Below are 10,840 nucleotides of genomic sequence, written 5' to 3' on the forward strand. Positions count from 1 at the left end.
GTCCGATCCAATAGAAGAGCTACTGTAGCTCAAATTGCTGAAAAAGTTAATGCTGGTTCTGATAGAAAGGTGTCAGAACACACAGTGCATCACAGTTTGTTGCGTATGGGGCTGCGTAGCCGCAGACCGGTCAGGGTGCCCACGCTGACACATGTCCACTGCCAAAAGCACCTACAATGGGCACGTGAGCATCAGAACTGGACCACAAAGCAATGGAAGAAGGTGGCTCGATCTGATGAATCACGTTTTCTTTTACATCATGTGGATGGCAACGAGTTTGAGGTGTTGACTTGGCCTCTAAATTCTCCATATCTCAATCCAATCGAGCATCTGTGGGATGTGCTGGACAAACAAGTCTGATCTATGGAGGCCCTACCTCGCAACTTACAGGACTTAAAGTCTGCTACTGACGGCTTGGTGCCAGATACCACAGCAGACCTTCAGAGGTCTAGTGGAGTCCATGCCTCGACGGCTCAGGGCTGTTTTGGCGGCAAAAGGGGGACAAACTCAATATTAGGCAGGTGGTCATAATGTTATGGCTCATTGGTAAGTGTACCACAAAATGACAACTACACCTCAAAGGCGTAGGTATTGCCTAGACAAAGACAATGAATGAGGTCTTTCTCGGATGAAAATACCATAAGTGGTATCCAAAGGTAGACAACTTATTTCGCTTTCTCAGTGAATCTGAAGTAAAATAATACATAAAACATTTCACTTCATAAACAGAGTTTGGAGCACTTTTATTTCACCCAAAAGATATCGTTTTGTAGAAATGCCCCATTTGAGATATTTGAGAAATAGTGCATATTATTAGTCTTCCAGAGACGGTGTGTATCCTGCCTCAGAGGCACTCTTCTCTCCTTAGAAGAGCTTGCGGCTCACCTCAGCCAGAGAGGGTTGATCTTGATCCCTCCACTGGCAACAACCCTTAATGGAGTATCAACAGAGAGAGAGAGAGACAGAATAGTCTGAGCTTTACGACATATTTGTTAAGAGACAGCTCTCTGCTCAAGGTCTGGTTGTGTGTTATCTGGAGCATGGAGTGGAAACTCAAAGCTGAAAGGTTTATTCAGACTTTTCTCTCATTGATGAAACTGCAGAAGCTCAATAACTGAGATTTCTGCAAATGGAGCGTCATCTATACACATATATAGTAAACATACTAGGCAGGAGTGGGGATATGGATAAAACCCTCGAAAGAGGTTTATGTACTTTTACATTGTGATATTGAGTTCCATAGTACAAAACAATAGAAAAATTATTAAATGGTATGGGAAATTTTCTGACAGTTGAGAAACATATTGTCTCACAATAAACATTGTCACATATATTTATACTGCCCAAACTAAGTAGTACATGCATCTCATACATTTTATTTTTAGGTTTATCCATTATTTATGACCTGTGATCCCAAAAGTTAAAATTCAACTCTCCCTATGTTGCCATTTCATACCAGTAAGATGATAAATGACCAGCGAGAGAGGTACACACAGAGAGGCAAAAACTGATTGGAGTATATTCCAAATGGATCGTCCAACCCGGCCCCCCCGCAGGCCACAGACAGCACTACTTGTGCAAAAGTGCTACCAGCTAAAGGACTACTGTTCTGGAGCTGACCCTGATGTTTAGAGTAGAAACACATTGTGGAGGGCAGCTCCATGGGAATTTACCTGCATGGGCTTTTAAATTGCCATACGTAACACACCCAACCAATCAAATGTTTGACCAAATTCTCATATTTAGTGCACGGTTCATATTGTCATTTATCTGCCTGTTGGCTTAAAGCCATGGGCTGCTACAGCAACATGTGAAGGCAATAACCGGTCATATGGTGGTAATACACTGAACATAGTAAACTGAATGCACAAACACAAAATACAAAGAAAAACAGATTTATTCACAAGATTATGCAATTCAAAATATGTCTAAACAAAACATCCCGGTCAATGGAAATCAGATCGACATTTTACAACTCAAAGACACACAATTGTTTCGCCTCGTTCAAACAAACAAGTGAAAGGGATAACACCATGTAAAAAAGTGTGGATCATTCTCTTCTCCATGTGCAGCCGTCTGCTCTTCTGTCATACTCTCTCCAAGGCCTCCAACATGATGATGCTGTTTCCTCTGATGACCTATGAGACATGAGACCACACAGAGTGAACACTCTGCCTTCTTCTCTACAGAGGTTTCACTGTAAAACTGAGATGAACTTTCAAATGAGTCAGAATAGAGCTCCCCAATATTACCAGGCATTGGCATATTACTGTGCATTCTGGTTCATGAAACAGAGCCATCGTTAATATCCACACGTGACGTGTTTCAGTTGTCTGTCTCGCATGCACCTGACGGAACAGATACGCTCTGATTTTAACTAATCCAGCTGTCTACATTAGACACATACTGTGTGTAGTTCGCATTTCACTCATGCTACATGTGTATAACGGTGACCTGAAGCATATTTCAAAGCTGCAAGTCTTCCATTTTACATGCATAACTACAATCATTGTGTGCCAGGCTCTGAGTGCTGCCAAAATACGGCTGACCTACATTCAATACTGAGCCTGAATGCATCCTGTAAGCTGCTGCTCTGCTAACATGCTGCTTTCACTACACCTCCTTTGTAGACATTAGGTAAATACACATGTGCTTTTCCTGCCATGTCAAAATTTCTGCTGTGAAAAAGGCCTACGAAAGACACATTCTCAGAAATCAAAAACATTGAAAGCTGTGATTAAGTCTGGAGATATTATATATGTTTCTCATTGTCAACAAATTCCATGAAAAGACCCAAACCAACAGCCAAATGTATCTAAGAAATATTATTTGCGTATTCAAAGCCTCATATACTGTATCGCATTCCTCTGTGCCATAACTACTGTCCAGAAACTATTGGAACACATCAGTGAGCCACACTGTTGCACTGGCTGACATGTTCCTTCATACACTGTAGTTTATTGACTTAAGCCCACCTGTTTGTGGAGATTTACCTCACCAGTGGGAACCAATCACCCCTTCATTCATTACTTCTCAACTAACAGACACCACTTAGTTTGTTATTATTATTAATATCATTCATCAATTTGAGATTTCTGACACGTAAGAGTCATTGTGGTGGTCAACTCAGAATTTGCACCACCAAATAAAATTGCGGAGGTTAAGTATAGTGCACTGCACTATACAGTAGAAAGGGAATGATTTTGGACACAGCCCTGTTCTTTTCATAGTGATTGTTGACAATTAAAAAAAAACATACAGAACAACACCAGCCAAAGTACGACTACTACTGACCACCATGCCGATGGTGTTCTGTTGTCCTCCTGGGCCCATCTCCAGGGAGTCATCCACCACCAGGTTCATGAAGGGGTCGAACCCGCGCAGGATGCCCTGCACGTGTCTGCCTCCATTCAACTTCACTAAAAGGACAAAAGAATTCATGATGATGAATCTTGCATGTTGGGTTTAATCACTGTTTCCTTTTCAGTTTAAAAGTCCACTGCTTTCATAGCATGTTCAGCTGATATTCCTATAGTGCTAACCCTAGACTAACCGTCTTAATTCATTAATTTCAATTTATTATAGGCTGCATTACTGTGACCCTGACACTGAAACAGGAACATTGTTCCTATTTAAATCTGCACACATTTTGATGCTCAGCTTCTTTCACCAATGACTGGTTATTTCTTCTATTCTTATCCAACTGTTGCTCAAGAGGGATCTTTGTCTCTGAACCATTGGTCAGCGTTTTGTTCTCCATGTACAAAAACAAACCATACAGAACATTTAATTGTAAAGAGGAATTTCTACAAGCTAAGAGCATGAAAGACCATTCAGACATATAGAGTAGAGTATTCCTCTCAGACATCTGACTGGACCCAATTAAACTTTGTGGCAGCAGATTACTAACTTTTGAATGGTTATATATAAATAATATAACGTGTACATTTACACAGAGGTGTGGCAGAAGCATTTCATTAAAAAATGAAAAAAATCTGCACTACAACTTTGATGTTCTCATCTTTATTGTACTTTACTCAGTGTTAGTTTTTTATGATGAACTGTCAACTGGACTGACTTGGTGGGTTTAGATATACTCACAGGAAAGCTTCTTGTCCATGAACCTGAGGAAAGAAAAAAACAACACTGTTCAGTTCAGACAACTTTATTTATCCCCAAGTGGGGCAATTCATTCGTAGCATTCCCAGTCCATACATCCATACATACAACAGACAACCAATACTTAGTTAAGGAAAAGGAAACATATTAAACGCATGGGGTGGTTGGAGGAACAAGTTACAATAGGAACCATATAAATACACAGGATTATAGCAATAAAAGCCAACAGAAATAAGAAAAAATATATAAGAACATATCTTACTGGGTTAGGCTACAGAGGCTTACAGATGAGAGCTAACGTTACATTGCTCACAGCCAGAAAGGCTAATGATAGCTAATGCTAGCTAATGCTACCTAGTCTCCGTTGAGAACAATGTAAGGTTAGCAGCGTCGCTGTTCAATCTTCCTACAACACATACTACAGAATACACGTTTACTTAAACAAGCCCCGTCTACTTACTTCTTCAACTCTGGGGGATGTGCTTTACTCATGTTGTCTTTGTTTCCTAAAAGCCGACACAGTTGTTCGTAGGTTGGTCGTTTCACAAAACCGCGGAAGGAAAGCGTGCTGCTGGACCGGAAGTTCACCAGCAGACTTCCGTCATGGGCTTGTTGCTGCTATGATCACGTGTCTGCACAGCGCCGCCATGAGGCCAGGAGGAGGCACAGCCGGCTAGGGGCTTTTATTGTTCTGTACATAAATGATTGTACTATAACGTTTAGTTTGGAAAAAATATTATTTTGCATAATTCTTTTACATTTTGAATGGGAAAAATATTCAATAATTTCAGTATTATACAGTGTAGTGCCATCAAAATGTCTTAATTAGTTTAATAAGTATAATCAGGAAGAGACCATTGATGTGTGAAGTAATTTTGACTTTACATTACTGAAGTTATTGAATATTTTTCTCCCTTTTGGCGTTGCATTTTGTAGATGGTCCCTGACCACTCGTCTCACCGCCGGCAGCCGCGCATAGAGACCAATGTAATGTGTTATGTGTTATGTGTTGATTTAAATGAGGTTGTAGCTCGTTGTCTACCTCACTAAGGTTAAAAAGAGCCGTTTGTTTATGTTTTAACAATGTTTTGGTTATGAGTTATTGATCCAGGAAGTTTGAATCTGTCAATATCTTTCCAACTTTACCGAAGTACATCATCTAGGGGGGCTCGGTATATCAGCAATGTGTGGAGAGTCGGGAATTATTGGAAGAAGTGCTCTATGAATTAACTCGAGGGAACGAGATACCTAACTTGAGGGAAATATTTACTAACTTGAGGGAACGAGATAATAAAAATGTTCTCCTAGGGGACTAGGGGGGCTACGTACAAAAATATCCTGAGGGAACAAAGGCAGGGAAAAAGCACAAGATAAACTTGAATAAAATAACAAATTATGGTATCATCTTCACAGCTAATTACTATAACTAACCTTGTTATATGTAGTCTTGATCTGTAGAACGAAGAAGGACAAATGTCTAATATTTCTGGACTTCAAATTATCTGATAATCTTTGTGTCTGTAATAAGGTAAAATATCTTGGACATTTCATTACTGAAGACATGACAGATGAGGATATTTATAGGCAATGTCGCAAGATGTACGCACAATCAAACATTCTCTCACGGAAATTTAGTATGTGTTCAGATAAGAGTGAAGATGTCTCTGTTCAGAGCAGATTGTACACCACTGTCTACAGCCCATTTGTGGTCAAACTATAAAAAAACGAGCTTAGAGAGACTTCAAGTCGCATATAATGATGCAATGAGAATATTACTAAAAAGACTGAGATGTTGCAGTGCAAGTGAAATGTTTGTGTCTGCAGGCATGAATACTTTTCAAACGGTCTTAAGAAATCTCATGTACAAATTTATATGCCGGCTAAATCACTCTGAGAATGACATAATCTTGCGGTAGTCTAACATAAGATTTAGCACTACACGGTACCGATCACAGCTGTGGAAGCATTTGTATAGTTCTTTATATGTAAGGCATTGATATATATTAATATTTTTAATCTCTTTTAATCATGACTTTTTATTGTGCTTCTTGTATTATAATGTATTATATGTAATGTCTTGTTTTTTATCTGGACCTTGAGTCTGCAATAAAGTTTGGATTGAATTGAATTAACCGACCAAACATGTTCTAGAAAGGTTTGATGTTGTATTACCACTAGTGGTGCTCCACTAATCAGTCATCGTGTCATTCTGCTGTATATGGAGTTTTATACATGTTAGTAAATGTAAACAGTGTAGTAAACTGTGCAGATGGTATACTTTGCAGAGAAAACAATTTCACATAAAGTGCTCAGGAACTTAATGACCACCCAGTTTAGCAGTATGAAAAAACGTGACTGTATAAAGAACCCAGATAAAACATCTCATGAGAACTGTTTTTATTGTTACCTACAAAGAGCCACAAACTAATTTACAAAAGACCTTGAAAAAGTGGAAGCATCAAACCTATTAAATCATTGTTTTTACATTTTCACAGTAGAACTTTGAAAACAGTAAATCCATCAGGAAAAAACCCATCACCCTCATGTTGACTCTTGTTCATTCACCAGAGCACACTTATCAAGCATCACAGACATACTGACGGGCTGCCATCAGTCTATCGGTTTGCATAGCTAGGTAATCTCACCCAAGTATATGCCAGCTAAAAATAATTTGTATTGGGTGCAGCTACCCGTGACAGCCATTCAAAGTTTGATCGTTCTGTAGATTATGACAATAACTACCACATGTTGGAACCTGGAAACAGCACAGAAATGCTCAAAACATGTTAACATTTCATACTTTGTGATTTCATTCATACCTTGGGAAATACCTTGCAGTCTTGACTGAAGCACTACATTGCCAACCTAGTGCCCCAACAACACACAATGGTGATGATCCAGCAAGTGACAACCAGAGTTCCCACCATATACGACTAATTATTGCCAAATTTGTGAGGAAAATAACTAAAATACAGCAGGAGACATATCTGACTTTACTTAGCTAAAGCACTCCAGATGTCTGGTGTAAAAATAGAATAGCAAACAAGATATCTCTGGCAGTGCTTTGGCTAGAACGTACCATGGTTGTGCAGATGGCCTCGCTTCCCAAAAAGCACATTAAGGCTAAGATGATCTTTAGTCCCACCGTAAGTCTATGGGCTAAGACCATCTTAGCTTTAAGATGTTTTAGTGAAACGAGGTCCCGATCTGTGCGAAACAGTGGTGTCAGTGATAGTAAAATAGAATGGATTTGCCAAACTCTATTAAAAGAATCATACTGGTGTTTTATGCATGTTTTTTTTCCAACTTTTCAGACACGCTAGACATAAGTGATCCATCACAGTGAACCCATTGGCTTTATGTTAAGTCAAAGTTGTGTTATATTTATGTTTTAATAAAGCTGAAAATGATTATGAAATTGAAAAGTGTTCATTAATTGATGCAAAAAAGGGCTTGTGGGATCCTTTTTGCAATGCCCACATTTGATTCTTGTTTATTTCACAACAACATAGCTTGTTAATACAACGCTGCACTCAAATTTGAGACGGTGGAACGTCCCATAAGCACATTAACACACTGAAATGATCGGCTTTTAAATGTATTAACATGCAGTGATAATGTTAAAAGTTAACTACATAAACGGTCACTGTAATGGATCTCAACACACAAGTTGATTTACACTGAAAACGGAACAAGTGGCTGCTGAAAAACAAATCTGGTATGCTTTAGAAAATGGTTGGCAGTAAAGTATGTATGTGGTTTGTAGTCAAAACAGCTAAATAAAACACGCAAAAAGCCTTGTATGGTCCTTTAACAATTCATTATTTTTACCCCTTGATCTGTTGGTATGGATAACATTAATGCTCAATTAATGAACTAGTTAATCAACTGAATTTCATAAAGATTTCATCACTCTTCGCTCTCTAACCCTTCAAGGCAAAAAGGCAACATTCAAACTGGATCTCAGGCTTTGCTGGCCTGCTGTGTGTAGCCCTCTGTGATATTGTCCTCCTCCACCCTGACTCGCAGATGCTCCTGACAGTGTTCTAGGAAAGAGTCCAGTGCTGAGAAACCCTGCTGGCAAGGCACACAGTGGTACAGCCTCTGCCTCTTTGAGCCCGGCCATTTACAGGTGTCCATCTCGTTAGTGCACACACTGCACTGTCTCCTCTTCACGGAGGACTGGTGGAGCTCCACGTGCTCCCTTAGCTGCGACTGCAGAGAGAAAACCTCAGCACAGGAGGGGCATGGGAACTCTCTCTCCAGTTCCTCCTCCTCATCATCCTCCTCCTCCTCGTCGTCGTCGTCCTCCTCCTCCACCACTTCAGGCACTTCCCTACATCTCCCTGGATCCGTAACCTTGTTGTCTAATCTGGCCACTTTCCTGGGCCTCCCTGGACCAGCCTTAACAGTCTTGTTTTCTGCTATGCTGCTTTTTACTGTATTTGGTCTATTTTCTGATAACTCGGAGTCTTTGGTGGTACATTCTACAGGCTGGCTGTTGTTTTTGATTGCGGTGAAGCTTGACGCTGAGTGCTGTCTGCAATGTGCCTTAAGTGATAAATGATGGACGAAGACTTTGCCGCACACCTGACATGGATACGTGCCTGGTCTCCTGATCCTGCGAATGACAGGCATCGGTTCACTCATAATATTTTTCTCTCTGCTGTGCTTCTCTTTTCTGTGCATGTACAACTTAGAGGTGCTCCTGAAAACCATGTCGCAAGAGCGGCAGTCCAGAAGCTTTGTTTTGTATTTTGGCATTTTAATTAGATCTCCATTCACCTTGGTACTCCCTCCTTTCCTTGCTTCTCCACCAGTACCTTCTCCTTTGGTCTTTTGTCCCTGTCGAGCTATCAGCTGCTCCTCTGCATGGTTGGCCTGTTCATGGCGTTGCAGTCCAACATCTGTGCGGAACGTTTTCAAACAGAATTGGCACACATTGACAGCTCTGCTGCTGGGCCCTGGGGTGTCTGAAGAATCAGAGCGGGTCGAGTCTCCCTCAGAAACAGGTGGAGAATCATCTGGAAGGCTACTTGCGTCAACTGTATCTGATGGGGACGGTGGTTCACTACAACCAGCTTGCTGATGTTGCAGCAGAGCCTGCTTCTGGCTGAAGCCTCTCCCACACAGGGCACATGCGTAAGGACTACCGTCCAGGAGATGAGGTGACTTGTCCTGCTGCCTGCCAGGATCTGAGGAGCGAGTCGCACACGCAGGGCACGGAGAACTCAGCTGTGACTCTCCATGACAAAGCTCACATGGGGGAGAGTCATGATTACATGTATGTAGCTGTAAGGACGATCTCAGGGAGAACTCCTGCCCACAAGACGGACACCGGTGAGGCTTGGGTAATGTGTGCTCTAGTTCCTGGTGATGCAACAGATCTGTTGCATAAGGGAAGCCCTTACCACATTCTTGACAAACATACGTAGGCAAGTGGGATGGCTGCTGCTGCCTCTTGTTTTGTGTGTGTTGTTTAGTGGCGATGAAGCTGGCGAGCCTGGATAGTGTATCTGTGGCGGTCCTGGAGCCTCTGAACGACTCCTGGGCCCTTGTGGTGCCCCAGCTGACTCCATCCATCCTCTTTCACCAAGCTTCTCTCCTGCTGAGGAGGATACAGTTTGATTCATTAGCTTGGAAATCACGCAAAAAAAAGGCTAAAGCAAGGCAAGGCAGTTTTATTTGTATAGCACATTTACATAAACATTCAATAACATTGCAACAAAGTGCAACAGAACATTAAGACATAATTAAAACAGTTATAAAAACATAAACACATTAAAAATTAGAAAATAAAAACAAGCCAATTATAAAAGCTAGGATAGAAGCTAAAATAGAGTATAACACACAAGAGTAAAAGCTCTAGTGCAGTATAAGATCATCATCTGGTTTAATAAAAGGTCCTGCAGGTTTCTGGGAGCTTGTTCCAAATATTTGGTGCATAAAAACTGAACGCTGCTTCTGCATGTTTAGTCCTGACTCTGGGGACACTAAGCAGACCTGATCCAGACCTGATCCAGACCTGATCCAGATGACCTGAGAGGTCTGGATGGTTCATAACATAGCAGAAGATCAGAAATGTATTTTGGCCCTACACCATTTAGTGCTTTGTAAACCAGCAGCAGTATTTTGTAATCAAAAACCCATACAGCAGTGTTTAAAAAAAGATACCAAGCAGCTGTTACCTGACTGGGAGGCAAAGTCAACAAGCTAACATTAGTCAAATGTGAGGTGGGGAAAGGGGAAGCAGACCTTCTTGTTAACTTGTTCCTCTTTCTTTCTGCTTAACGATAATATGTAGCTACATTTAATATAAAGAAGCTCAGTCAGATAATAACTGAGCAGCTAGAGGTACATTTAGAGATAAGTCGATGCTAGGATAGCAGCAGCGCGACTACAGGCTAGCTGCATGTTTGCTAACGTTAGCTCGTCAGCTAGCCGCACTAACATGACATAAACACAGTCTCTATCAGTCTAAACAGCTGAGCTCGGTACTCACACGGACAAGGCTCGACGGGTTTCTTGCCAACTGGTTATATTCAGACGGTTCGTCGCAGCAACATCTGGTTTCGTTGCCGAAAACCACCCTGGCATGGCTGCAAAAGTGAAACCGAAGTTTGTTACGTTACTTTATCTCTTGAGTTGTCAGCAGCGTCACTTCCTGTACGTCACTTCCGGTGAGTTACTAATTTAGATAGATAGATAGATAGTAACTTTA

The 10,840-nt window shown here is 41.1% G+C and overlaps 2 protein-coding genes across 4 annotated transcripts; both read right to left on the reverse strand.

The window, feature by feature from the left end:
• Nucleotides 1–1,879: 1,879 nt before the first annotated feature.
• Nucleotides 1,880–4,732, reverse strand: snrpg (small nuclear ribonucleoprotein polypeptide G). 2 transcript variants are annotated; one of them, XM_037773770.1, is made up of 4 exons: nucleotides 4,580–4,732; nucleotides 4,102–4,124; nucleotides 3,295–3,419; nucleotides 1,880–2,138 (listed from the first exon to the last, which is right to left on the reverse strand). In XM_037773770.1, the coding sequence occupies exons 1-4, from the start codon at nucleotides 4,609–4,611 to the stop codon at nucleotides 2,088–2,090; spliced, it is 231 nt and encodes a 76-aa protein (XP_037629698.1). In that variant the 5' UTR covers nucleotides 4,612–4,732; the 3' UTR covers nucleotides 1,880–2,087. The 2 variants fall into 2 exon arrangements, with proteins under 2 accessions (XP_037629698.1, XP_037629699.1); XM_037773771.1 differs by lacking the exon at nucleotides 4,580–4,732 and adding an exon at nucleotides 4,382–4,514.
• Nucleotides 4,733–6,499: 1,767 nt separating this feature from the next.
• On the reverse strand, nucleotides 6,500–10,799 carry si:ch211-148l7.4 (uncharacterized protein LOC563603 homolog). Of its 2 annotated transcripts, none has more exons than XM_037773731.1 (2): nucleotides 10,622–10,799; nucleotides 6,500–9,724 (listed from the first exon to the last, which is right to left on the reverse strand). In XM_037773731.1, the coding sequence occupies exon 2, from the start codon at nucleotides 9,700–9,702 to the stop codon at nucleotides 8,083–8,085; it is 1,620 nt and encodes a 539-aa protein (XP_037629659.1). In that variant the 5' UTR covers nucleotides 9,703–9,724; nucleotides 10,622–10,799; the 3' UTR covers nucleotides 6,500–8,082. The 2 variants fall into 2 exon arrangements, with proteins under 2 accessions (XP_037629659.1, XP_037629658.1); XM_037773730.1 differs by having other exon boundaries at nucleotides 6,500–9,727; nucleotides 10,622–10,787.
• Nucleotides 10,800–10,840: the final 41 nt, after the last annotated feature.

Source organism: Sebastes umbrosus, chromosome 6, assembly GCF_015220745.1.
Source record: "Sebastes umbrosus isolate fSebUmb1 chromosome 6, fSebUmb1.pri, whole genome shotgun sequence".
In the NCBI taxonomy this organism is placed as follows: domain Eukaryota; kingdom Metazoa; phylum Chordata; class Actinopteri; order Perciformes; family Sebastidae; genus Sebastes; species Sebastes umbrosus.